This window comes from Rissa tridactyla, chromosome 13 (genome assembly GCF_028500815.1).
Source record: "Rissa tridactyla isolate bRisTri1 chromosome 13, bRisTri1.patW.cur.20221130, whole genome shotgun sequence".
Lineage (NCBI taxonomy): Eukaryota > Metazoa > Chordata > Aves > Charadriiformes > Laridae > Rissa > Rissa tridactyla.
The window spans coordinates 710,218-738,127 of record NC_071478.1 but is presented as its reverse complement, the minus strand read 5'-3'; the positions used below and the strand labels follow the sequence as shown (position 1 = coordinate 738,127).

Here is a 27,910-nt window from a genome sequence, read left to right as displayed (position 1 = left end):
TTCAAATCACTATGCTTTATTAATACTTCAGAAACATCAGGTCCTACAGTGGAGAGTCTTATCCCCCCCCGTTTCCAATCACTGCTTTGAAACAACTTCTTGCAATATGCAAATAGATACATGAGGCACTGTGTGAGTACAAAAGTGACAATACAAAACCCCAACAATCAAACCTCATGCCATACGTACATATAAAAAATAAGATAACGTAGCATAATACACACAAGCACTATTAGAACAATCCATGTAAATGAATGTACAATATGCATAGCATTTAATGATCAATGACAACCGGTTTCTGACCTGTGCACAAAACCAGTCAGCTTAAATAAGATTTTTAAGATACTAGATAAGCCACAGCTTATAAAACCTGCTGTACTGCAGCTTTTCTGCTCAGGGTCACAAGTGCAGATTAGCATACAAAATAAATAAGGACTACGATTCTACAACACTTGGCTAACAGCTTCTATTTCAAAATCACTGGCCCTCTTACTTTCATTCAAGGTTCGTTAGCCAACACAGTGGCAAGAAACGTGCCTAAAGCAACAGTTCCACTCTTGTACTGTTTTAATACTGATAAGAACACATATTTTTAAGTCAGCAGGAGTAGTTAGAGAGGTCTAACTTACCACTAAATAAGCACAGGACTGACGTTATCGTACAGAGCAGATGCTGAGGAACGAGACTGAGCGGGAGGCTGAGCAGCCCCGTGGCTTGCTGCAGCCACCAACCTGCCTGTTCGGTCAACTGGGCGAGAGCGAGCTGAAGAGGTGAAGACAGTCAGAAAACTTCCCCCCCACTCTAAACAGTGCAAATGTTTGAGAACACAAACAATCTGCAGGAACAAGGAAATACAGAGACAAGAATATTTGTGAAGTCTTATATTCAGGATGAGAGCTACTGTTACCTGAAATAAACTTAAGTATTCCTATGGAATAACATGCAAATAACAGGATTTTCTTCTTACATGTCCAGTACTGGTCAATGCCAAAGATACAACAGTTGTTGCAGTCTCTTATCTTCCTAGCTGACAGGGTACTTTCTAGACTCTTGGTGTTGCAGCCTCCAAAGACAGGGACCCCATTCACTAGCAACACAGATTAAATTAAGATTAAAAAGTGGCAACTAAACTGGCTTAACAGCCAATGGAGTTTACAGTCTAAGGGGCAGCATTTGGGGGGGGGGCTGACAACGTAAAAGGACATAAGAGATAGAAGAAAAAGAAAACTGGGAAGAGAATAAGGAGGAGACAGAGCACAACTGACTTTCAGGAAAGGAAGTTAAAAGCAGTTAAAGTAATAAAGTTAAAAGTACTTAAAGTTAAAGCTTTATACTGTCCTTTTTTTTTGCCAGTATGAAGTTTTAACCCCAAACAAAACAAACATCTTGCTATTATCAAACATACTGGAAGGAAAAAGGAAAAAAAAAAAAGAAAGTAGCATTAATCATCCAGTACTAAGCAGAATGCCTTTTAACAAAGTTAGAAAGGGAAACATGAAAAAGAGGAAGTAATAGTATTTAATTGCCCTGAGAAGGTCCCCATAGGATCTCTCTGGTTTCCCAGCTATTACCTCTTTATCCTTAGACATCCAAAAGGAACCATCATTCCTTAGGCAAAGGACAAATGCGTCCTGCAGGGAGCAATGGTCGCACCTCCCACCTCCCCTTGCCAAAGCGACAACCCTTCCACATGCCTACTGTACTGCAACACAAAGGATAATAAACTTCAAGAAGTGATCCGCTAGATCAGGAAAGAATGGTCAAGTTCTTGTGCATGGAAATCCAGAACCATTTAATCATTAATAAGTTCAGTATTTGCTATATTAATATCTCCTGGAAATTAGTATCAGGCTTAATAGTCAAGAGAAAATTCAATAATCATAATCTAACTAGTCACTAAGCCCAGATACATCCAGCTCCTTAGAAAGTTAAATATATCTTCTCTCTGCAGAATAAAAAGCACATATCAACAACAAGACACGAAACCCTGACTGAGAGGAGTTTGTTAACAAAATAAAGCAGACATTACAAAGCAGCCAAATTCTTTTGCTTAAGACAGTGGTTTTAAGCTGACAGTGCACTGCCAACTCTCCTTGGTTGTTTTTCTAATTCCATTGTTTGCATTCCAAGAAGATTGAAAACATTTCTTTTCCTATTGATTTGTCCTCTTCTGTTTGACAAAAGCTGCATCTTGCTGAGTTTTCTATGCTGCCAACACAGCTGTCTGTTGTTTATTTTTGTGTGCTCCAGCAGCAGCGCGCACAGCTTGGAGAACACATTCAGCCCCAACACTGCGCAGTTGTGGGGAAGGCTCTGACGGGTCACACCAAAATAAAGGTTTCGGTCATTCTCTGTGAGCTTTTGGTTTCCTGTTCTGTTCAGAGATAAGGCTATCACTAGAGCCTACCAGTTCATTTTAAGGTAGTTAAAGCTGCGTCTATGACAGATGGGTGTTCGAGTCCAGTCACTCCCTCGTCTCCATTTGATTACTTTCCAGCTGACATGACTGAGATCAATATAAATAACTTTAGATAAAAGTACAATCCAATAAATATATTAAGAACGACCCAAACATAAGCAGAAAGTGGCTGTATTAGCTCTTAGAAGTTTTGCACTCATTTGAAAGCTCATTTTTCGCCCTCTCCAGCCCTTCCTGAATGACATTTTGTCCATCAGGAGTTTTTGCCCCTCAAAAAGGGGAACGGACCATCGCTTCCGGGTCGGATCTTGCCTGGTCTGACGGCTCAGGCCTGATTATAAAAGGGACAGTGATAAAACTAAGCAGGGAAATTTAATTCAGGCTTAACTAGAGCTAAATTCGATATGAATCACCTGCAACCTGCTCTGTTGTGGCTCACACCCCCCCACCTTCTCCCTGCAGCTACATCAGGACTGGAAACAGCCTGTGCCTGGGGCTGCACGTGAAGGACCTGCAGCCACAAGAACATCAGTAATTTAACCAACAGTCTCACTCACAGACTGGAGCTCAACCAACCGTTTATGCCCGTTACAGACTGAGGGCATCTGCTGGTGATGGTCACCTTCTGTGCAAGGCCATTTAGAAATACCTGCGTTCCTCAGCCACTTGTTTTGGAAGTTTTAAAGGATTTGGAAGGTTTTTAAAGGATTGCCTGGGAGGGAAGTTCCAACCCCAAACAGCTGCTTTAAGCTCTCAACCGAAAATGGGTTTTCCAGTGCAGACAGCCAACTTGTCTCCAGAACTCAGAAAGCAAGAGAAGCACTTTTCCCAACACCCAACAAAAAAATGGAAATTTTAGTGGCTTTTCATGACAAAAAGCTAATAGCACTGGAAATGCTTTTAAAAAGAGCAGCATCTCATCTGACTTTGAATTCAGATAAGTGTCTATTAAATGCTATTAAAGTCATCACTGTGATTAACACTATTCAACTGCCAGCTCTGCAGCAACCACTCTGTGCCCAATTACTCACCAGCCGTATTGATTCATTAACGCACTTACGGCAGTTACTCCCGGCAGCAGTTGCACAGTGACCAGTTACGGCACACACTGAGGCTCCCCGAGCACCGCCTTACACAGACGGGTCTCCAGAAAATTCCATTTAGCAGCATTAGCTTCCAAGACAGTGCTGAGGGGTCACAGTCAGTCACCTCAGATGCTTTTACTGCGATTTCTTCCTTGGCTGTTTGAAGACAGAGTTACCACATCTGAGTTTTGCCTTTTTAATGGGTGTGTTTCCAATTCTTTCAAGCACTGGTATTTCACTCTAAAGAACTGACATTTGTAGCTCTATTTTCCAGCCCACTTCCTTTTTAAAATAGGCATTAATAATACTTAAATGCATTCCTGTCTCTCTCTCTCACTCCTCCATCACTCAGAGGGCGGATTTTACTTAATCTCCCTCTGTTGTGAAAATTTTCCTGAATTTCTATCCTCTGTATTCTCAAAAAAAGACCCCAAAACCAACCCCTCAACAAATGTGATTTGTAAAACTGTAATCTTGTCTATGTCAGACCCAGAAGATTTCACTGTCTTAGGTATGTTTCTGTGCAGAAGAGGGCAGGGTAGGGAAAGGAAAGAAAGGTAGAAGTATGAATTACCAGTAAGCAAAAGAGATGTTGGATACCCACTAAGCAGAATGACTAAAGCTAGTTTCCAATCAAGCACAATACAAGAATTTAAGCATGCTCTGTTTTGAAAATGCAGGCTTCTTTAAGGAGCAATTTTTCTGATGCTGGGTGCTAAAATGCAGCAGCATTCATTCATTTGGAGTCTAGTAAAATATGAAAATACTTTCATTTTTCATTAAACATTTGTCTTGAATCCTTCAGCTAACTTCTACAGCTTCAAAGACTGGCTACACTGGAGAATTGTTTTTGTTGCAGGCCCATCAGAAAGACAACAAGGAAACAAGCAACAAGCAAATTAGTCAATTTGTCATTGCTCAATTTGACATTGGTGGACAAGTGTTAACATATTGTAGATGACATGGGAAAAGCCCACAGAGGCGAGATCATTTCTCACCAAAACTACAATTTATTTTTAACCAAAGGAAGGAAAACAGAACAGAACAACCAGCACCAGAAATCCAAGAAGTTTTAAAAGGAAAGATAAGAAACGCTAATGTAGCACATTAGTACTGTAAATTCACAACACAGCACCACTCCACAATTTGGACTCTTTAGTTCAACTTGATAACCTTCTGCTGGAGCTCCTTCCCCTCTCTCCTCACCACCCATACCCGTGACACTTCTTCTAACGGTATTACGCATTATGGCTCGTGACATCAAAGTCACAAGTGAAACAAAAACGGGAGGCTGCCTTGCCATCCCAAGGATAAGACCATCCTGGTGACCATTTCCAACTGAACTTTAAAACTGCACTTCCAAAATCCATACTTGCATCCTGTGTCATACTTTCATTACTGATTTAACACTGAAGTTGAAATGTTGGGTTTTAAGAAAAAGGATGCTTCAAGAATAGATAAGACATCTCCAAAACCAATCTTCCCCCAAACAGTACGTGAAATTTTACTGTAGGTGACACATTAAGACTTATTTATTCCACTGATAGGATACAAACTGCCATTTTTGACCCAGTTACAACTCCTATAGACCTGAATAGACTTTTTAAAGCTAGTAAGAAGTCTCTGAAAAGAGGAATATTCTGTATCCCCTCTGAAATCTGTATGGGACTTATGGGAATCCAAAGACTGTTCCTATCCGCTTACATCTCAAAGAAATGAGGCACTAGGTCACTGAGAATGAAAATATCTATGTAAGGGAACAGCTTCTCAGAATGCAGGATTTCGTCCCTACAGCATAGCTTCAGAATTATTTTTTTTTATTACCACAGACAGCTTTCTAAAGGCCCATTCCACTGAGCTCCCATTAAAAAAAAGAACTATCAAATTTGAAATAAATAAGGATATTCTCACATAACTGTAAGTATCCATTGAAAGACTTAGACTTTGTAAAGGAACTTTACAAAGAATTTGGCTTGCTCAGTTCCCTCCATGTTTCAGGAAATTTGGCAAATTTCAGAAACCAAACCACACTGTGAATTTAGCAACATTTCACACCTCCCTTCTTAAATACAATAGCTTCCCCCTCTCCTGATAAACCTCAGATAGCAGTGAAATCAAACAATTCTGTATGATTCTTACTGTATTAATGAGAACTGTTTCCAAGACACAAAGAGGCACTAGTGGTCATGAGAATTCAGCATGACACTGAGTATCTGGGTTAGAAATCAAGGAGATGGGAGATGGTGAATCCAGAGGGATCACTAGACAAGTCTGAAGGCCTCCTTAACTGACGCGGGTTCACCACAAAAATGGACAGGTGCAGGTACCCTACCAGGCTGCCAGCACAGCAAGCCTTCCCCATGCATTTCACGGGCAGCAAAACGTAGAATGGAAAAGTGCTTGCAGCCTTCGCAGAGGAAAAGCTCCTGTTGCCACACAGCAAAACAAGGCAGCTGCTGTCCGAGTTGCTTTGTGATGAGACGCAGCTCACCGAGGAGTCACTATGTTGAACCGTACGATCATCCACAGCAACCCAGCACAAAACTCAGGTGCCCAGGTACCTGCGTCGCCCCACTCCAGCTGACGATTCAGAGTCCCCGCAGACACCAGCAGTGCTGCCCTGTCCCTCCTGTCAGCCACCTCAACCCTCTGCCGACATCTCCTCCCGAAGCAACATTCCTGTTCATCACCTTTTATCCAACAGGACTGACACACTGCAATGCCACGTGCTTCTAAATTAGGCACACAATCTTGCTGCCAGACGTAAAGCACTTCTTGTTTAGACAGAAATTTCTAACACGTTTACCACCGAGCCTTCAGCTCTTGTTGGGTCCTGCTAGCCGGGCTAGAAGACAAGAGAAAACACAACTGGAGGCTCCAGCCTGGACCTAACAGGCACACAACAACATATGCATTCGCTAAGATTCTTCCGTCCCCACCTCAGCTTCACATCTCTTTAGAAAGTTATTTAGACTCAAAAAGTTCATGAAGTAAGGCCAAATTAACCATCTATTTATCAAAACCTGTTACTAAACTGTTTCTAGATCGTGTTATTAAATTTCTTGTGAAGGTCCGAAGTGTACTTGTTTTTAAACGAAAAGCCATGATGACTCGTATTGTTACTTTATGATTAACTAAGTAGAGCTTTTTGCACAGGCAGGGGGTAAGTCACAGTACGTATTGTGAAGCTTTTACTACGAGCCACAAGATTTGGCAAGAATGAACAAGATGTTTTCTTGAAACCTAGTTCCCACTAAAATCATTCACAAAAATTAAATATTTAAGTGCATTAAACGTTAGTATTAATGAAATAAAAAAGTCACATTCTAAACCCACTATAAACTGGCTCACCAGAATGTGACAGGAAGCCAGGAATCCTTGGGTGAAGTATTTAAGGCACTTCAGGGTAGTCAGTTTTTAAAACCAGGTAATAAAGACACAGCCACTTTAAAATTCTAATTTAAATAAAAACCACAACAAAATAAAGTAACACTGCAAAAAATTCCTCCAAATGTAAAGTTCAGTAAATAAACAAATAAACACTTAGAATAAAAATAAAATTCTCATTTGTATAGTACACAAAAAGCGGTAGAAACAGAGCATATTTAACTGCTAGAGCACACATACTGTAAAGATCTCTCAAATACAACAACAAGGGTCCTTTCTTTCCAGATTGCCAAATAGCCAATAAAGCGTGTTTGTTAGGGAGAAACGATCCAGTGCAGTTAAATATCGGATTCCAGTTTATAAACCAGAGCATCCCAGAAAGCAGCTGATGTTGTATCATTTTGCCTGGGATATTTCTACTTAGCTTTCTTCCTCTTTTTCAGGAGCATTCCGTTTCATTTTCTCCTCTCCATACACACACGATTGAATGTCTCTGAATAAAGAGACCACATCATTCTTGAAATATCATCTTTGGTACAAAACAAGAGCAACTCACACAGCGGAGTGGTGTCCCCCAGCCTCTGGCACACCCAGCCTGTTCCCACACACAGGCACAAGCTTTGCTGTGATGGCGACAGCTTCTCTTCTCCCAGTCTCCAAAGTAACATCACAATTAAATACAACATACAGCATTCTTTTTAAGCGCTAATTTAAATTTTCACTCGGAATTCACAAACGGGAATTCTCACCCATTAGCTTATACATATTATGGTTTCTTACCACTTCCAGGGCAGAGGGATACAACCAGCGGCCCTGGGACACACTTTAGAAGTCTGCTCCCAGAAACAAACAGCTGTACAAACCTCCACGTCTGCTCAGTGTTTTTTGAAGGGAGGGGAAAGAAAGGAGAAGACAAATGTGAACTCAGTAAAAGGAGTCTTGCCTTTCTGTTAAACGTTTGTCCATTTGTCATTTTTTTCCTGATGCATTTTGCCTACTGTATTAGAGGCTTCTTCAGTGGAAAGCAGTTCCTTACGTGAACTTAATTGAACGTTCTGGATTAAGCACATTTTGTCACTGTGTGGCTGCTGCCTCACAGCTGAGGAAATTAAAGGGTGAGCTCCGAGCATCGTCACCAGCACCAAGGCTCTTGGGGTCTCTGAGACAGTCTGCCAAGATGTCCTGAGGATCCCTCAAGAACACCACTAGAACGGTGATGTTATCACTGGATCCATTTTCCTTTGCAGCAGCCACCAGTCGTTCTGCTGCGTGGACACCTGCTCCTTTGGTTTGCATTAAATGATCTAGGACCAAGTCTACAACCTCATATGGCTTGACAGCATCAAAGAATCCATCGCAGGCTAGGAGCAAGTAATCTTCAGAACCAGTCAGCTCAAATGAATCCCCATCGGCATCACCAGAGATGTAGGGTTTCTGACATATGTCACCTAGGACAACAATCAAAACAAAGGCTTTATTACTTCAGATGTAAACAGTTACTTCTTCACCCATCAAGTGCTTTTACTGTCCTCAAGGACAGCCAGATCACAGTCAGAGGTACCTGATGCAGGACAAGAGCAGTGAAAAGCTATGAAATAAGCATGGAAGGCCTTTGCTTCTTTAGGAAGACTTGGACCCTGCCTAAATCCAGGGGGTTTCTAAGCAGTTACTCTAATACACACTTTCCTAATTTTGCAGGGAAACTAAGGAAATTCTTTTGAAGCTTTTTCTCTCTGAAATATATTTGTGCGAGGAGATAGTCAGGCCTTCATTTTATAGGCATACTTCTTGTACAGCCTTCGGAATGCTATGAAAGTAAGATTTTTTTTATCCAGATATTAAGCGCAATGCCGTAAGAATCTGCTCATTGCGCTTAGCTCATCAGTTTCATATGGACATACTTATTAACCATGGATTGCTATTGATCCAAGTAGTATTATACAAAATTACACTAACTTGGTTCCACTCATACATGACAGTTATCTACTATACTTGCCCTGGGTCTTTTCTCTTTTTGCCCTAATTGACGAGTAGCAAAGCAAGCTCCTTTAATAAGATTCTGGAATACTACAATTAAAATGCCCTAAATTGCTGGATATGTGTGATTTGAAGGAGTATGCAGTGATCTGACTTAAGAAGTGTAGTCAGGAGAAAGATATACTAATATTAAAGTGGACAAAAAACCCCAGAAAGCATACATTCAGATACATAAAGATGGCTAAATGAACATTTATTACTACCTCCACTTTTACAAATTAAATACGTCTGTTAAGCTAGTGTAGAACACCACAGTATCAAAGACACTTAGAAGCAGCAAAAGACTTAGAGGTATAAAAGAGTTAGGACTGTCATGGCTAGTGCATAAAATAAAACAATATTCTTTGCTTATGGTAAAAGCAGTAAGATTATATAGCTGCAATCTAGCCTTGTGGCAAAGATAGTAAGAGTGGTTCACTATTTGGTCGATGCTCAAGAAAACGCCATTTACAGTAAACATACCATCTCGGGTGGTGTGTTTTACATCAAATTTAATCTGAACTATACTAATTCTGATGGTTCATCGTACCAATTGCTCTGGAAACAGCCAAGGTACCATTAACCCGCCAGCAGTCCATGTAGGTTACACAACCACCCAGCGTCTCAATACGTGCTCTCTCATCCTGAAAAAGAGTAGAATACAGTATTTATACTGAAAGCCTACCCGTGGCTTCCTGACCTCATTGTTCTCATCGAAGAGGGGAAAAAGGACAAAACCCCAAACCAAGAGCTGCTTCAGCTTCTGTATTTACACTATGAATACAGCAAGCACGCATATCAGAATCTAGCTGGGAAACATGCACTTAAGATTACTGGAAACAAGCCACCTACTTCCCAACCGTACCATGGCCTGTGCACAAAAAAAGCAGAACTTTTAAGCCTTTGTATCCTCATGTTTTTTCCCATATGAATGAGTACACCTTCTGCCACTTCTTCCCATCTCATGCAGCAATTGGGTAAATACATAAACATTTGGAATAAAATACAAGATAATCAGAGTATGTAACAATAGCATTTGCATTGATACTCCTTTAGCTACTTCAGTTACTACAAACATTCATTCTATGAAGGCAAAGGGTCATGCAATGCTATCTAAACTCGCAAGATCCCCACCAAATTTCACGCAATAAAATACCTAGCTATTTAAAATGTATAGAAAATGCAATATACTTTAAGCCTACAGTTAGACTACTAGTCTACAGTTAGGCTAGTAGACTATCACTAGCTTTTGAATGATAGTATAGCATATTATGAAAGATTTGCTTTATGTTAACATTTTAAATCCCTATTAATCTCAAATTAAAAAGTTCATTTATAACAGGCAGTTTGAAATTCACACACACAAAAAATCCTGTGAAAGTCTTTAATTACTACAAATTTTGAAAAGACGGTCTGAGCAGGACTGAAGTCAGGACTACCGGTACCACCAGTACTTTCAAGGCGACACAGCCGTAGGGATCACCTTTTCAAGCCACGGGAGTGGATGGAAAAGACACACTGCCAATTCTCTGAATCCTACCATACAATATATGTAATTGTGTAAAGCACCAAACACTTAACAAGGCTCGATTCCAAAAGATTTCAAGAGAGATTCTGACAACACACACACGAGAGAAAAAAACAAGTCAAACTTACTTCTCTTTCTGGTTTGTGAGGTTCCATTAACGTCACAGCTTTTCCTTGCTGCACGAGCATTACCTGCGAGTCCCCCAGCCATGCTATGTGTAGCTTGTTCCCTACGATCAGCGCCGACACACCTGTTGTACCACTCCGCAGCTTCTACAGAAGAAAGTAGGAATGTCAGGTGAATATTCCACAAGCCCTACTAGGTTACATGGCAATATTGGAAATCTAGGTTTAATCACACTTCAGTGCGGCACAGTAGACCTGCCAATCATAATTTGGGTACCTGAAAAAAGGTACAAGGTATTAGACAGATTTGAAATAAACTATTTACACATTCTAACATGCAGATGGCTAACGCAGCCTCTGTTATGTTTTCTTCTCCGCTATTAATCCCAAAAGTTATCTAGGAGACTAAGACCCACACAGAGACACACAGAAAAGAAAGAGAATCTGAATTTCAGTGGTATGAACATTTCACAAACAAAGACAGGTCTCCCCAATCCCCTTCACATTCTCCATGCTACCACTAGCAACTACAGACACCTTGCTCTGCATACATCCCCTCATCCTTGGGTATTTAAGTGAGGACGTCAACAAAGGAGGGAACCTAACTGTCCCAGACTCCCTGGAAAGACTATTGAGAGTCAGACCTCATGAAGGTGCCGGTCCCTCTTTTGTACCTCGTTGACAGAAATGAAGCCACTGACAGTGAATACTTCCATATTTAGTTATTGCTGTAACAAGAGTTCTCATTGAACTGTCTTATAAAAAACCATCCCCCCATTATGTAGATTTGAAGAAAGAATGTTCATCGTACCAACTTGATTCAAAGCTGATCAATAACCTTAATGAACTGAAGAGTCTGATTTAAATCACAGAATACATTTTTCATGTTACAACCACTTGTGACATTAATGGTGGGATGAGAAAGAGGAAGACAGCGACCACATTATCAGCAAGAGAGAAACTTCTTTTACAGGTAAGAGGTAGGACAACAGAACTTCTAGAGGCTGCCTAATTTAGGCAAAGAGGCAGCAAAGTGTTCTCGCAAATAATTGGGATGTCAGGATCATTTAAACCACATAACACTTCTCTTCAGTCACTCATCTTGAACTTGCAAGCACTGTCATTTTGTTTTCCCTCAAAAAAAGAAATAATTTGATCAAAGAAAGCCTCTACATGTAGCATAATTTCAGAGGGCCGGTGATTCAAAGAAACTGTACTGCCAGAATTTTCTAGGTAATACCGTGTTGTCCAACAGTTACTTAAATGCAATGGAATTAATCTCTACCCACTCACCTCTCTTTTGGCTTTGAAAAGAAACATTTCATCTGTCTTCTGGAAAGAGCATTTCAAGGCCTCAGCTGGATTCTTAACAATTTCTTCATGTAGCCCAACATTTACATGTAAATGGGTTGCTGAATAATTGGCAGCATCCACTCCACCATGGCCATCAAATACCGCAAAGTAAGCACGATCAACGTCATCCTTTTGCGGGGAGGGAGAGAGAGGAAAACATGTTAAGTGTTCGAAACCAAAACAGCTCATAGACTGGTACCAGCAAGCAAAGATTCTTTATTCTGAGCTTTCTTCCATATGATGTTGCATAGGTAAGGACAGTTCAAGTCAGTTTACCCATGTGCAAAATGCATAAAATGGGTACTTGTAGGGGAATTACTTTTTTGTTTGATGTTACTCATTTAATATCCTTAAAAATAATCTGTAATTGAAACAGCAGGCAGTTGGTTATGTAGTCCCACTGCAGCCTCATTAATTGGAACTTGTCCTTGTTCAACTGCTGTTCTCCTGACTTCTTTTCTTAACAGTTCTTAACCTCTATCACAAGAACATTATAACTCCAGCAACGTAACACTAGGTGAACCTCCCGTCTCCCGGTATCACTTATGACACGAAACCCAAGGTCACAAGAGCCCTCCTTACTAGGGCAGTAGCTAGCCCTAACAGTCTGAGTCGGTAAGTCCTCGCTCCAGCACAGACGTGATAAATAACCTGTGGCAACAAATTCCTACCATTGCACAGATCATCCATCACTAGGCCACTGTGTTTATAGGAATGCTGAAGAGCTAACAAAATGACTTCCCTAATTTTGTCCAGACTTACTGCTAAACCAAACAGCTGGTTGAACTCTGGGAGCAGAACGTGGCGGTCCTCCATTTTCCGACGAGTGTTACGGATGGCGTGGATGGAAACGAGCAGGAACCGCCTCAGTGGTTTCAGTGGTGGCAACTGCTTCTGCCATTCAAGGCAGACATCCCGAAGCTTGTTGAAGAAGCAGCGCTGCAACGACTCTCCATCCAGCACTGACAGCACAAAGACAAAACAACACATTTTGTCTTAGCCCATCTTTTGGCCTATCTTTCCTTCAAGCTACATAGACACATTCAGCACTCGGCCTTACAGGCTCTGCAAGAATTAAAATAGGCTCCCGAAAATAACGTGGAGAGAAAGTTGCAATGGAAAACAGTATAACATTAAGGACAAGAGCAGCTTCTTTACTTAATAGTTCTCTCTCAAAACAGAGGCTTATCAAGTACGTGATTACACTACCAAAAATCATAACAAAGACACAAAAATCAGTCTGGCATATTAGACATAAATAGTACTATGCAAGCAAAATGCAAAAGATACAGTGGTAGGAGTGCATCCCTACCTGCCCCCTTCCCCCTGTGAAAAAAAAAAAAAAAGAAAATAATCAAGCAGGCAGAAAAGCCTTCAAGATAAGAGATTGCTGTTGTCTTGGACACATGGGTTGAAAAAGCATTAGCCTGGCTTTGAGTCAGGTTATGTCCTACTGAACCACTTCCACTGAAACAACAAGGAAGTCTGAGAATGTTTTGCCAAGGTCAATAGCTCAACTCGTAATTGAGCTGAACAGATTAGAATTTTAAGCTGTCGTCTTTATCTTTTTAAATCACATGGCTGTAGGAGCTCGAGGGACAGAGGAACGCTTCCGCCACTTTTCTGCTTTGTCCTTACAGAACAGAACTGTAAACACCCACTGACCAGAGTGTGAAAAGCTCTGGCCAGACACTCAAATCCTTTTCTGGATAGGTCCCAAAGATCAATTAATCCAAACTTATTGTTCATCAGACTGAACGGTTTGGTGTTTGCCATTGTGTCTAGCTTAACTTTTGTTATTTGAGTAAGAACCCTGCCTCAATGCTAAGTCAACTAATTTCAAAAAGCAAAAGCATTGAAAAAGATCATCTATAGAGCAAAAATAATTTGCTGGCCCCTCGTGTGTTTCCTAAAGAACTGCAGTGCATGAACTGCCCTTCCTGTTTCAATTTTATCCTGACTCCTGCTAACACTGTTAGCATTAAAGCTTCCTCAGAATTCCTTTTTGTAACTCCTGGTTCTCGAGCATTTCTTTTTCTCAGCAACACTGGATGGCCAGCTTCAGATGCATCTCTGGGCCTGGAGAATTGAAAGCTTAAATTTAAACACAGATCTTTGATTAGCAGTCACTACATACTAGCCAAAAGTACTTTTGGTTTGCTCAATACGCAGGTGTGAATGGGCAAGATATTAAAACTTTTAAATATTAAGTCATCCCATATATAATTAAATAGGACAGCATCTTAGACAGCCCTGTCTGCAGCTATTAGTTTACATTTACATAACTGTCGTGACTGATACTGACCAGAAGACTTGGACATGCATCACTGTTTAAATATTAAGCTTGTGAAACCCCACAGAGTTTAGTACCTTAGCACCAGAAATTCTTCTGCAGTATACCACGTCAAAGAGTGGGACTCATACAGGCACCCGTACGTGCCTTGCTTTTATACAATCACTCCTCTTTCATTCCAAGAATGCTTTCTGCCAGACAGTTATTATTGCAATGCAGGAAGAGAGAGTCCATACTGTGCTGTAGCACAAGGAATACCTTTCTTCCTAGATGTACAGTTAAAGTGATGTAATGGCAATTACAAGATAAGGAAAACAAATACAGTCCAAACGTGCCGAGAAATTCATGCCTTTAAAGTAGATATTCCATGCTGAGATTAGGCAACGCAAGTACCTAAATAGCAAGCAGACTTCCATAATGTTCAATAGGGGAATGGTGAATAGTTGTTGGACCTCAATGACAATAGTGACACAAGAACAAACACATAAAATGGACAGGTATATATACAATGGAAATTAAAGAAGGTTTCAACCATCAGAACAGGGAATGTTCTGGGGCATTTGTCAACAAGGAGTAGGGAGAGAGAAGGGAACCTGAACTACTTCAAGATGGAACTCATGTAAGGATCCTCTGACTTTGCCTGGGCGATCTTAAAAGTAGACTCTCATCGTGTGTCTTTACGGTCTTTAGAGTAAGACAGCAGCATGAATTATTGTACAAGTTTCACCAGTACAATGTAACCATACAGGATTCCAGACACATTAGATGCTTGTGACCAAGAAAATGTCCCTGTCCCTAAGTTCTTCATTACTCACTGTTTCTAAACATCGTCATTTCTTAGCCTTCACTAACTGAAGGTCCGCAGGTGCAAGATTTTCATAAAACCCAGAACTAGAAATTATAATCCTAGGCTCACAAATACATCGCAGTTCACATCTTACATTACTGCTGCAGTTCACCTCAAAGATAATTACACGGGAATCAATGAAGAATCCCCAGCAGCGGGACTGCAAGATGCTCTGATGACCAGTTTCCAGCTGCTTTGTGTATTTGTGCTGAAAACCTATATAATTATCATATGTGGGCTACATTCTGCTGTTCCTTATTTTCCTGCAAAGGTTGAGCAACAGCAAATAAAGATACACTACTGGAGCACAAAGTCACAATGCAGTTAAGACACAATTCTCTCTGATGTAAGGGAGACAATAAGAAAGATGCTTCTATAACACTTTTGAAAATGTTGTATCTTACCACATGCCCTGCGATCATTGTTGCAAACATAATATAGAGCTGCCAGTTACGGAAGATCAGTGCCTTGATCTCCTTCAGTTCCCCCTGCACAAAGCCATACTCTAGCACTGCTGCCTGTACTTCTTTATTATCTTACCACTGCGGTGATCTAGTCACACAAAACTCTTATTTGCCAGCTCTCATCCCGGGCAGCATCCTGTCCCAGGCCGGGTTAGCTGCACTGAAGTCCGCGTGATCACTCACAGACCAAGAGACACAACAGAACATGGAGTGCGGAAACCAGGTGCTCCGGGGGAGTGAACTCAAAGCAACTGGAAGAGGCACATGGGAAAATCTCTGAAGGCCTGTGGAATGTCCTCGCAAGCTGGTTCTATACGGAGGTGCTGGGAAGGCTCCAGCCCCAGCCCAGTCCAGCTCATCTTGCTGATGTCCTGCACGCTGCTCCTCACATGCCCTGTGAACACCAACCTCAGAATCATTTCTCCTGCGCCAGAGAAAGGGGGCCAGGGCATGCTGTTTAGACCCCAGCCGAGCTGATACAAAGTCAATTCTTCCCATCCAAAGTGCTGGAAACTTGCTAAATCTCTCCAGACATAGGAAGGCTACAAACATTAAGGCAAGGGATGAAATATTCAGGGTGCAGCAAGACTTAATTAAATGTGTTCCCCCTCCTGCTGTTTCAGACTTGTAGGTGGATACTGAAATAGGCTTCTGGAAAGCGTATCCTGGCCATTACCAGAGCTCTGCTTGGAGACACATCCTCTGGGGCACACTGAACTGCCTTTCGAGCCATCCAGCCTCCCAGGGAATTGGAAGGGTGAGTATTCCGCCTTACAGGATAGACGAGTTTGCCTAAGACATCTCTCCTCCGTTTTTGTCTTTGACTGTGCCTGCACCCTGCTCCATTTAAATACTTGGCATTGAGATGGAAGGTTTGGTGAAGTCTAATGTTAAACACTTCAGCATGTAAATGCAACAGGACCATCTGTTACACAAGGCACAAACACAGTAGTCAGTCACCAAGGTCTGTTCTCTCTCCAATTCACTCAGACAGGGGAAAATGCAGGCGTCAGGCGGAAGACACATGCATCAGGTTCTTCATCCCTCAGCATCCCATCTTTATAGGGGAGGGTGGGAAGAGAAGAAATAATTGATAAAGACAGAGACTACTGAGAAACTTGCCAAGAGAAAGACCTGGAGTTTCAAGATGTTCAGGTTGTGGAGGGCTCACAGGTCCCAAAATCTAGTTCCCAAGAACAGGCAAGAGCAAGATGGATTACCTGGATGAATTTAAGGTGTCAGCATGGCTGCACAATAGCAACTGTGATGATTCCAATGTCAAAACACAGAAGCAATTAGCTAAGGTCAGTCTACCAAGGAGAAAAGGGCACTTCAAACATATAAGAGGTTATCAACTTAAGATAGGAACTGAACCAGTTCAATTTAAGTGAAATTATCCAATGAGGAAAAGAAACGTTCTTACCTAATTCAGTTAAGTAATCACAGTGGACAAAGCCATTAATTCTTTTTGGGAAGAGAAACTCTCTTCCCTTTCCAGAAAGCCAACCCACACAATCAGTCTGGGGCTCCAGACACCACGTTTGCATCTTGCCCACAAAACTAGCATAGCTACCTTCCATCCCACAGATACCCAGCAGGAGCAAATAAAGTTCTGCTCTCTGCTGCTTGCCAAACAGCCTGACCAAATATTCTGGTAAACATTTCAAAACACTGAAGTCTTCCAACAGACAGCCTCTGGGAAAACCACAGAAGGAAAAAATTATACTTACAGGTGAACCTTTCCTCATCTCCTCCTCCCTCTGCTTCCACACTTTGCTGCTTAAATTCAGTCAAATCTGTTTGGAGGACTTCATCAACTGCAGCATGGATCAATGATGCTGCAAGAAGTGGTGAAACACCTCTGCTGGTAAGAAAAGGAAGGGAAAGCAAAATAGACTGCGTTAGTTTAAATTGAGCTGCAACCTCACTGTTTTATGGTTAGTGACCTCAGAATTAGAAAGCCTTACGCACAATCAGTAATTCCAACTTCATTAGTAAACTAGCAGAGGAAACCATATATTCAATATTTACTCATACAAATCTTCAGCAAGATCTTCAGTTAGACAACTGCTTTCTCAAGAACGCAAAGAGGAAGAAGCATATGAATCATGTTTTCAAACTGTTGCCTCACACTCCAGTCGCAGATGGTACCTCCTTCTCCTGAGCTCTCGGATGGGAACTGCTACCTTCAGTTCCAGCCTCTGAACACAAACATTTTGTTTCTACTCACTACCCAACATTTCTTGCTTGCAGTCAACTGTCTCACCACAGACAGTATCAGGATCTCTGCACTGCAGTACACACAAATCTCCAAAAAGGCTAAAACTCCATTTCCCTTCCCTCCACAAGAAGAGTCATGCGCAGTACTAACCTACGGCCCTTTAACACCCAGATACTCCTGACAGCAAGTTCCCCAAAGGAATCACACAGGAAGAAGGTGCAGGGTTGGCACTGGGGACCAGGCTAAGAAAAGACTCCAAAACTTGTGATTCAGCTGAAGCTTTTAGGTAAGCATCTAGAAGACAGTAACGCCAATAACACACACCCTTTCCTTTTTACTACAAGCTTTTGCAAGCTCCACGCTTTATGGGAAGTACATGCTTGCTTTAGTACTTTTGAATCTGTAAACAAATAAGCCCTATCCAACTTTAAAATAGGGCTACTAGAAAATAACTCCTTTATATTCACTATATTCCTGTGGCAGGCAGTAACAATTACAGTACATAGCACACATTCCAGACATTTTCTATGAGCACAATGAAGAATAAGCGTGGACATCCATAAAACACATTTTATCCATTGTTCACGGAGTGTTTGATACCCACAAAGTATCCAGTTATACAACCAAATAACACGTTAAGGCAAGTGCAGCAAGTCAGGGTCAGGACTTTGCTTTGCCAGGGAACATTTAGAAAGTCCGGCACAAAACTGACTGGCTGCAGAGCAGAAAATGGTGGAAGCAACTGGTCTCTGCAGAGGTTCAAGAGATGGCTGGTTTTGTGCTGGGAGGGGAAGACCGTGAGGTTTTAGACCCCAGTGACAAGCAGCTGAAATGCATTTTGCCATTGTGTTTCTGAAAGAGAGGCCCTGTCACATCCCCGCAGCCGTGTACGCGTACCTCCCGTGGCAGCAGACAGAGAGCATTGTGCTTGGCAGCAGGCGGCGAACAGAAGCCTGTTTTATGCTACGCGTTCTGTAGCGCTGATGGCCTACTCTAATGAGTCATTTCAGTACTTCAAATAGATGGCAGCGTGTTTGCAGTCCTTTCAGTGCTAGCTGCAGTCACATCCCGTTAAGGAAAGGCAGAAATTGGCGGTTTTTTTCCCCCCAGGGTAACATGTTTAGGGGAGTCAGTTCCTTTCCTACCCAAGTTAAAAGTAACAATGCCTGCTTATAATCACTCTGATGCTAACAGACAACCTTTTAAAAGGTCGGGCAAGAAACACATCCAAAACGGATATGGCAACCCCCCTAAAAAATCCTGCTTCCTGTTTTTGTTTGCATAGGTGGAAAAAAAAAGGAACATGAAAATACAAGCCACACAATGTCAGATGTGTAGCTGATGTGGCTGAAAGTCAGAAGCTTTAACTAAAGGAGGTTTCAGCTCCAAGAATACAGATAAAAAATATTAAGTGAAACAGCTATGCATTTAAATGCATAGCAAGAGTCACAGCTTCAGTCACCTTCAGAATTTCTCTGCTATGCTGGCAAAAAAATTCAAATCTAGGCTGGGTTTCCAGTTCAGCATCAGAAAAGGGCTTAATGCTTTGATTTTAAACTTCGTAGACTTCTGCTTTCCAGAACCCTGACTTGCTGAACTCGGTCCATAAAAAGAAGCTTAAACAAAAGGCAACACACTAAGTTCTATAATTCACAAGTCCTGCATAAACCTCTGCTTACAGGATGCCTGGAACAAAGAAAAGGCTTACGCGTTATTATGTCACATCCTTCAACTTTTTCCAGTTGCCACCCAGTTCCTAAAAAGGAAATTCAGAGACTCCTCAGTAGGGATATGCTTCATTCAGCTTTGCTTCCTATGCATTTCCTCCCCCTCCACAGTTTTGCAAATCTATACAAAGAAAATGGTTGCTTATTGTGATTTTATTTCTTATGCAGCCAGCAACAACACCCCCGAGCAGTTTGAATCTGACATGTTGATAAAAGATAAAATAAAAGCCTAAAAAATGACCCTACCTATTTAGCTCAACTTCATTTCCCCACAGAACATATTTGTTGATTGCTTTATAAACTCTTAATACTAGTACTACCATATTGGTAAGTCTGTTTGTCACTCAAGCTCCGGTAAATGGAGCTCCAGGGCAATGGCATCTTCCATTCAGTTTAAATGTTTCCTGGTTCTAATTTCATCCTCTAAATCACAGACTTCAGGACTTAACAAAATACATAATTAAAGAGCAGCAAGAACTGCCCCTTTAGCTGAGAGCTACAAGGTCTCACTTGGCTAGAGAGTCTCTGGAAGCAGGCACAGTACCTATGGCAACCAGTGTAAAAGCAGAAGCCCACTGCAGTTACCATAACAGACTTCAAACCCTTTCTGTAAGCAAAGAAAAATGTCACTTATTGTTAAAATCTTCCTTTCAAAGAAGCCCAAGACACCCTGCTGACAGGCGGAACCCAGCATGCTTTAATCTTTATGAAGCAGAAGAAATACTGTAGCTGTTTCCTAAGTGGGAAAACAACTGTGCTGGGAAGAAGAGGGAAGCTGGTGGGGTGTGTGACGTGGAAAGGACGTTACCTTCTCTTCAGAGAGTCTTAGGAGAAGCGTGTCAGCCCCGTGTCTATGACACACGCAGCACTAATTACCTACCCTCGGCCTACACAGGCTAGTAGTAAACAGACTTAGAGTTTCTTTGCTACAGGCTGTTTCTTCGCTAACAAAAAGGGTGTGTTTTGACCACAATAAAAAATATTTTAAAAGAATTAATGCATGTTGCAACAGGGCAGATGAGGCACTGTAGGTTCACCACCAGCTAAAGTCAGATAGCCAGTGGTATGGAGTTCATATCCTCCAGCCACTTTATAGCAAAATACAAGCCTCATTTTAAAAGCTTGAGTATAGATACAAGTGGTAAGTTAGAGAGTAAAGCAATACTCCTGCTAATAAAGAACACACTTACATTTGCATGCCATCCTCCTCCTTGAAAGGTTCCAGACCACTGGACACATACACTATTGTTAGAAGGAGCTATGCAAAGCCTCTGTTGATACACATACCCGTGGGCCAAAATAAAGTTACACACGGAAGTAGAAAGTAATTATGATATTTTGCATAGTTTAAATTTGGCATGAGTTGCAGAACAGAACTTACTTCTCTCCTTGTTCACCTTGCTTCTCTTCTGCAATACAATCTAGTTCTCTATTTTATTTCACTTTAAAAGACCAGCTGTCACGCTGTCACAGCCACAGTGTATTTGCGTGTGCCTGATCAATCATAGGACTGCTACTGACCCCTTACACACCAGCCTTCAGAAAGAAAAGACAGAATATGCACAAATTCCCTCAGGGAGCGGAAACCCTAGTAATGTCACTTCTTTCTTGGTTTTATTTGGGTGATCAAATCCCCAGCACACTTGCAGTGACCAGTTCAGAGACGCCCCCCCAACTAGGAGGGCGTATTCAGAAGTCTCTAGTAAATGGCTTGCTGGGCACCGGCGGGGACATCCAGAGCACCAAAGGTCAGGCCACCGCATCATGTCCAGAGCCTCCACCATGACTACCCTGATTTCCAAGGCTTGACAAGGGAGGATGGCCGTTGGGCTGTGCCTCGGGAGAGCGAAGCAGTGCGGACGGCGGCTGCTCTGAGCTGGGAGCAGGGAGAAGCAAGCTCTGCACAACCTGCTGGAGAGCGGGACAAAGCCTCAGTAGGACACACCAAACACCCAGTGCTTATGCAAATGCTTCTGAATTTTTATTTACTTTTTTTGGAAGGAAAATAATACACATCCTACCGCCGCCCCCCCAGTCTCCCACAGTACTGCCAGGAAATCTCTGTATAAAGAGAAGCATAAGAGATTACTAACTGTATCGGCCAAGTTGTCGATCACTTGTCACTTTTCAAATTAAAATAAATAAATAAATAAAAGGTTACATGATGTTCTTTCTAGGTATTATTACCAAAGTCATGGCAACAAGGCAGCAGTGGTGCTGTAGGCCAGAGCACCATGGTACGACCCTCTTTTCCTTCCAGAGGAGGCATCTATCTATCTATCTATCTATCTATCTATCTATCTATCTATCTATCTATCTATCTCTGCCTATGTTGGGGAACAAAGAGGTGCTGTATCTGCCAGCACAAGCTGCTAGCATCAGTCAGTGCAGCTGGCTTTTTTCGGAGGGAAGATGTATTTTTGCACTGTTTGCTACCCAGGCTCTGTCACACCAGAAGATCGCATACAGTACAGCTCTGCCAGTAAAGCAAAGTTTGCGCCGTGGACTCAGTGTGCGTTTCCAGCACGTTACCGCTGTATCAGCAAAGTGGGTTTAGTGCGGATCTGCAAATGCTAGCAGTTCTCTAGTAAGTGAAAGATCCTCTCACACTGCCAAAATAATAGCAGGTCACAAGTTTCCTCGTGAACAAAAGCTGCTTGTATTCAGTATTTTCTCGCCAATCTGCCACTTTTATTTCCCTCCCCCCTTTTTATTCTTATAATCAACTACAGAATGTTTCCACTCAAGTGGCTCTAAGCATTGGTATTTATTACAGCAGCAACCAGAGTTCCCAGGGTGATGGCGACCGAAAAAGTACAAATATCTGTCGAGGAGAGAACATCTGACATCCTGCAATGCACAGGAAGTTGTTCCTTGTGTTAATGATGTCAGGTCTTTACAGTAGATTAACAAGATGGAATCAAAACAAATATATAAACAAGGCCATACACATCATTTCAATCTTTTATGTTTCCATCTTTACATCAAGCAATTTTTTTCAGATTTTCTTCTGAAACAATCAGAAGCAGCAGCTTTAGAATCTGGAATCCGTCGGTTCAGGCCCTTCAGCCATCATCAAACAGCTTTTACAGAAAACGTGCAATGGAGAGTCACCTGCTACTTCCATTTCATTCTCAGCAGGAAGAAAAACCACACAGCAGAACAGGAAAGGCTTAATTCCACGGATGCCACTTTTCAATTAAGCCCTCAACCTGTTTCAAAATCAAGTATTTCTTATCTTGGTGCCCAACTCAGCAACAGAAAGGGTGTTTGACACAGGTTACAAGAGCAAAATATGCAAGTTCTAGAGAAAGGCAATTTCAGTTTTCCGAGCAGAAGCAAAGAAACCTGATTTAAACACCAGCAAGCCAGCCCTAAAAGTGTCCTCATCGTTATAGATCTTCTCTTTTTTCAGCATTTCATCAAGCTTTTTCTCTCTTGTATTGCAGGCATCCCTATACATACACTTCCTTTTTAAAGGCAAAGTGATTATTTCCCCAAGTTACTATTGAGAGTATCTTGTAATGGGGGAAAACTCCCTGGGAGTTTTAAATTAAGCAACGTATTCTGAAAAGCAATTTACTGATCACAAAATTAACTGTTTGCCACACCTCTATGTACTGTTGGAGGCAGGTCAGAACTGCCAAAGCCTTTATTATCCAGACACGCGTGCAGTGCAAGCTGCACATAATTTCTCTCAAGCTGTGTATTGTCCTGCCATCAGCTTCAGAAGCAGCAGGGGACAAACCCCTCACAACAGAAAACAGGTTCGTTCTGACCACCACCAAAAACTATCAGAGCCGGTTTGTTAACCATTTGCTAAATTAACCAGTAAACAGCAGAAGTACCACATTCCTCTCGTGCGTTTTTATCAAGGCTTCCAATTCTAACACTATTAATCATAAACCAGCCAGAAGAGCGGTGCTGCTGAAGGAGCAGCCTGTCTCTGCTGATCCCACCCTTGCTGTCGCTGCCACAACTGGTCCCACGAACACTAGGAAGTTTGTTTGCAGGCAACCACACATGAAATTCACTTTCTTGTCTGAAGTGAATGGATCACTGGTACCGTGAACATGTTCTTAGCAATGAGAAGCATTCCTGCATTACAATAATATACACTAAATGGTACAAATTAGGAATAAAGAAGTAAGCTTCAGGGGACTCATTAAAAGCAGAGGTCAGGGCAGACAGGGTATTAGTCGCTTTCTCAGAGGAAGTAACTAAAGGGAGTTTTAAGGAGACTGGGTAAACCAGAAGCAAGATATTTTTTCCACCCTCTTCACGCTTACATCACATAAAAACATCAAAATATCAGAATTGCTGAATTAACTATTCTAAAAGCAGGGAAATACTGAAAATAAAGATGCCAGAGCCACACCTTGGGTGTAAGTAAGCACTACAGAGTGAAACACAAAGACACAAAACAGGATGCTGCGGCGATGGAGAGATGCAACACAGCGAGTTGTCTGGGAGGGGGCAGAAAGGAAGCAAAGTCTCACAACTGCCATTGTAAAGTCCCCTCAAACAGGAAGGCTGCCGGAATGTCACATTGCTCTTTGGCTATGTCACGGCATGCTCACACAAGCTTCGGCTCCTATCAAGGGAAAGGAGAAATTTCTGTACTTGGGGGTCTGACTTCATCTCGTGTTCTGTTTCAGTACAGGTTAGTCAAATTTCAGCTTAATTTTTTAAGCTTTGGAAGTAACTAATGGACTCTTCATTCACATTGACCCATTTCCACACGTTGTCGGAATGCATAGCTCTTACCCAAAAGTGTATGTTACTTAAAATTCTGCGAAACAAGATCACTTAAGCTTGCCCCAATTCTTCAGAATTTTAGCTATGTATTTAGCTCCATACAAGGGAGGCAGTTCCATTGATTTAAATTAATTATTCAAAGCAGAAGCATCTGCAAAGCTCCACTGGATTAGCGATTTAAGTCCAAATCCTGCTGGGAAGCGAATGTGATTGGCTGTTTTAGCTAATGTTTGGCTATAGCTGCATTTGCAGTCAATTGTTAAAATAATTCATTTTAGATTAGTAAAGGCGTTCAAGGGGGTTAGGCTGAGACACCCAACTGCTTCCATGTAAGAGATGTGTGTAGCCTTAGAGAAGCAACAGCATTCAGAAGCTCCTTGTTGGTCTAATGTTATTCCTTACCACATTCTCCTCGCAAGAGCAATGCTGGCTGGTGGTGGAGGAAGCATGTTTCTCCTTGCAAAGACACAAAGGGTTTACGCCTCCAAGCAACTGGAAGGACAAGCTAAACATCACCATATGTTGTCTCACGAGCCAAGGATATTGCCGGACCTTTTCTGGCTTGGGCCCTCCAAAGCACAACCCAGACATCTGTGTGGGCGTGAATGAAGTATCTGACAAGGCAGAAATAGGAAGCAGAACTGCAGAACTGTGTGCCAAACTCAATTCCCAATAACACTTTGATCTATAGAGAAACTCTTCATCATCACTAATCGTCACATAAAATACATTCTGTGATGGTGGAGTGTTAAAGAAGTCTCGAACAGAGGAAATACAGAACTAGCATCAATGCCAGAAGTCAGCAAGGTACATCCAATAACATCTTCATGGTGTTAAACCCGGTTATATTGACATGTAACATTTGAATATAGTGCGCATTGTCCACTGAGCTGCCACCTGTGTGTTAGAGATGCCCCCGGGACAGCCTGCAGCAGCAGATCACTGGATCACAGTGACCTCTTGCGAACTCGCTTCCTCATCTGGTATCTCTTCTGCATCTTTAACAACTTTCACACAAACATTGGCATGTCTTGTAAGTGTCATCCCTCCCATTATTGTTCCTTTTCTTAAAGCCTTTAGCATCCTTCTTTCTCCTATTACCTTACATTCCCTGGTCTATTCTGTAGAGGATTTGGGGGATTCAGATCAATTGAAAAGTTTATTTAACCTTTGAAAGTGCATTTTGAGTTGATCTTCAGTAGCAAACCTGGGAAGTGGGAAAGAACGCACAATGTTTGGCAATTAGTCACACAATCACAGGCTTTAGTTTTGGTCCTTAATTGATTATGAGAAGAGGCCTGCGCTTTCAAAATAGATCCCTGTCGTGGCCTTTGGCTCTACCAGTCTTTTGCTCCGCATGCACGAACTTAGCCTACCCTACAGGAAACCGCAGCCTTTTTGCAATTGAAAATGAGGTTTCTCTTCGTCATAGGAGCCCAAAACCGAGTGGTAAGTCTGCTGGGATCCCTCCATCTGACACTTGGGGTATGCTGCACTACGCCCAAGCACAGAACTTCACACACAGTGTTGCTTCGCTGTTTTGCCCGCAGGCAGCCACAAGAACTCGTAAAAACACTTTCCTTATGTATTTCTGTTTTGCAAGCACATTTTGTGAAAAGCATAAGTAGGTAGATTGCTGCACTTTTATTCTGCTTTGCTTTCTTTAGCTATCTTTCCCCTTTTTTTTTTTTTTTTTTTTTGCCAGCTCAGGATTAAGCTGCTCCACGAAGCCGGCTGTCTAATCAGAACTGGCTGCAGGGCAGGTATGTGAAAAATGCAGCTTCTGACAGGGCAGGCTCCTTTCTGTGTAAACACCAGAAGTGACAGGTGAGATGAAAGCATTGCAAAAGCAGCACTCTTTGTGCTTCCACTTGTTAATATGCCCATTAGAGAACAACAGAATGTTAGCAGATATGCTACTCAGAAACGTGGTTTCAAACATCACTCCAGTTTGAAGAATCTACCTGGTATCTCTATGGCGTCATACCTTGCTCCCTAAAACAATTTTAGAGAACAGCAGCCTGGCCCACGTGGCAGATGGGTTCCCATCTGATAAGCATTTGATCAAGACTGACATTACTCTGTTCTTTGCAGCGCTCACCCAGAACCACTCTTGCTCTGACGAGTTCAAAGACTGATTGCGCGCAATGAATTTGCAATCTCTTTTAGCAGTGCAACAGCTGTGTTTTGTTCCTGAGCGATTTAGTCAAAGCCCAACTAAGTAATGCAATGATCAACTGTGTCTTTTTCAACTACAGCCTAAAAAACTAATTTTTTTTTTGTCTGCGTTTCTCGTCTTTAAGTTTAGGCACACCATTTAACTGAATGGTATTATGTCCAGGAACATCTAAGTAATATAATGCACAGAAATAAATTGATTTTTTTAAGGCAATCTAAGTACCTGAAAATCACCTATAGACTTTCAACAACAACAAAAATCTATTCAGTGTTCATAAACTCACCAGATAGTAGCTAGAGACAAGTAATTCAAACCCTGTTTTCTATCTCTTTATCAAATCCCTCTAGTAACCCGGTAACATTCAGCATACCTCAACGGAGCCAGTCTCCTTAACTCCCCGTCTTCACTACTTATCCCCAGTACCACAGCACAAAGTCAACTCTCCACTTAAACTTTTATTTTTGTGTGGTTTTAGACCATCCACAATCCCTGTTCTTGACTCTCAACACACATTTTAAGGAAGCAGACCGTGGTAGGAACTTTGTAAAGCCCAGAACAAGCCGTCCCTACCTGACACGCTTCGGGGAGCAGAACAAAGAGCACCAGAAGAGGGTAAAGCAAGAGAAGTTATTACTGGTGAAGCGCTACGTTGCCAAAAGTGGTAAAATGAACGCAAATTCTTAGCGGTGTTAGAAGTCTAAGCTGACGCGGACGGAGGCTGTAAGATGCCTCTCCCGGGACGGGGTGACAGAAGCACGGCCGAGAGGAAAGCTGGGCTCTCCAGCCGCGCTGCGACTCCGCTCCTACCGTCTGAGCCAACGCCAGCCCGAGCAACCCGCGGGAGCCCGTCCTGCTCGCCAGGGCGACTGCGGCGCGGCGGGCGGCCACCGGCCACCGCGGCACCCACCGGCCCCAGCCCCGGGCGGACTCCGCGGGGCCCGGGATGCAGCTACCGGCACTTCACCTCACGAATCGGCCTGTCACGCTAATTGCGGGGCTGTAATTTAATCTCTCGTGCACCGAGAGCGGGACAGAGGTATTTCTGAGAGCACACAAACATCACGATAAAGGCGCAGGTCTCGGCAGGAGGCCTGTGACAGAACCACGCAATTAACAGCCCAGCTTTCACGAGAATATTCACGACAATTAAGAAGGGGGAAACCATAATTAAAAACGTAATCAAGCGTTCCCTAAGCGAGGTCTGGCGGACCCCGCCGCAGGCCTCGCTGTCTCCTCAGGAGGCGCCGCCCGCCCCGGGCCCCTCAGCCGCCCGCCCCGGGCCCTCACCTGCCGCCCAGGAGGCTCCTGGCCCGCTCGGCCAGCGCGCCCGGCACCTCGGCCTTGCTCAGGGCGCCGCTCCCCGCCGCGCCCCAGGGCAGCGGCTCCGCCGGGCCCAGCGGAGCGGGGAAGTCCCGCAGGAACGAGCTCAGGGCGGCAGCGGCCGCCTCCGCCTCCAGCGCCATGGTGGCGCCGCGCTCGCGCGCTGCCCGGCGCCGCGCCGGGAGCGG

The 27,910-nt window shown here is 42.7% G+C and overlaps 1 protein-coding gene across 4 annotated transcripts; it reads right to left on the bottom strand.

Moving 5' to 3' along the window:
• PPM1F (protein phosphatase, Mg2+/Mn2+ dependent 1F) lies at window positions 1-27,910 on the bottom strand. Of its 4 annotated transcripts, none has more exons than XR_008469119.1 (8): window positions 27,690-27,910; window positions 17,248-17,381; window positions 12,676-12,875; window positions 11,854-12,042; window positions 10,564-10,707; window positions 9,458-9,551; window positions 968-8,339; window positions 1-835 (listed from the first exon to the last, which is right to left on the bottom strand). XR_008469119.1 is itself a non-coding variant. In XM_054219408.1 (7 exons), the coding sequence occupies exons 1-7, from the start codon at window positions 27,863-27,865 to the stop codon at window positions 7,966-7,968; spliced, it is 1,311 nt and encodes a 436-aa protein (XP_054075383.1). In that variant the 5' UTR covers window positions 27,866-27,910; the 3' UTR covers window positions 1-7,965. The 4 variants fall into 4 exon arrangements, 2 of the variants coding, with proteins under 2 accessions (XP_054075383.1, XP_054075384.1); XR_008469118.1 differs by having other exon boundaries at window positions 1-3,660; window positions 6,066-8,339; XM_054219408.1 differs by having other exon boundaries at window positions 1-8,339.

Excerpts from the sequence above, each read along its gene's own strand:
- PPM1F (XM_054219408.1), bottom strand. The coding sequence starts at position 27,865 with ATGGCGCTGGAGGCGGAGGCGGCCGCTGCCGCCCTGAGCTCGTTCCTG. Across the intron at positions 12,043-12,675 it reads ACCAGCTGTTTGGTTTAGCA|GATGACGTTGATCGTGCTTA; the intron begins GTAAGTCTGGAC and ends TCCCCGCAAAAG. Across the intron at positions 9,552-10,563 it reads CTCACAAACCAGAAAGAGAA|GATGAGAGAGCACGTATTGA; the intron begins GTAAGTTTGACT and ends ACTCTTTTTCAG.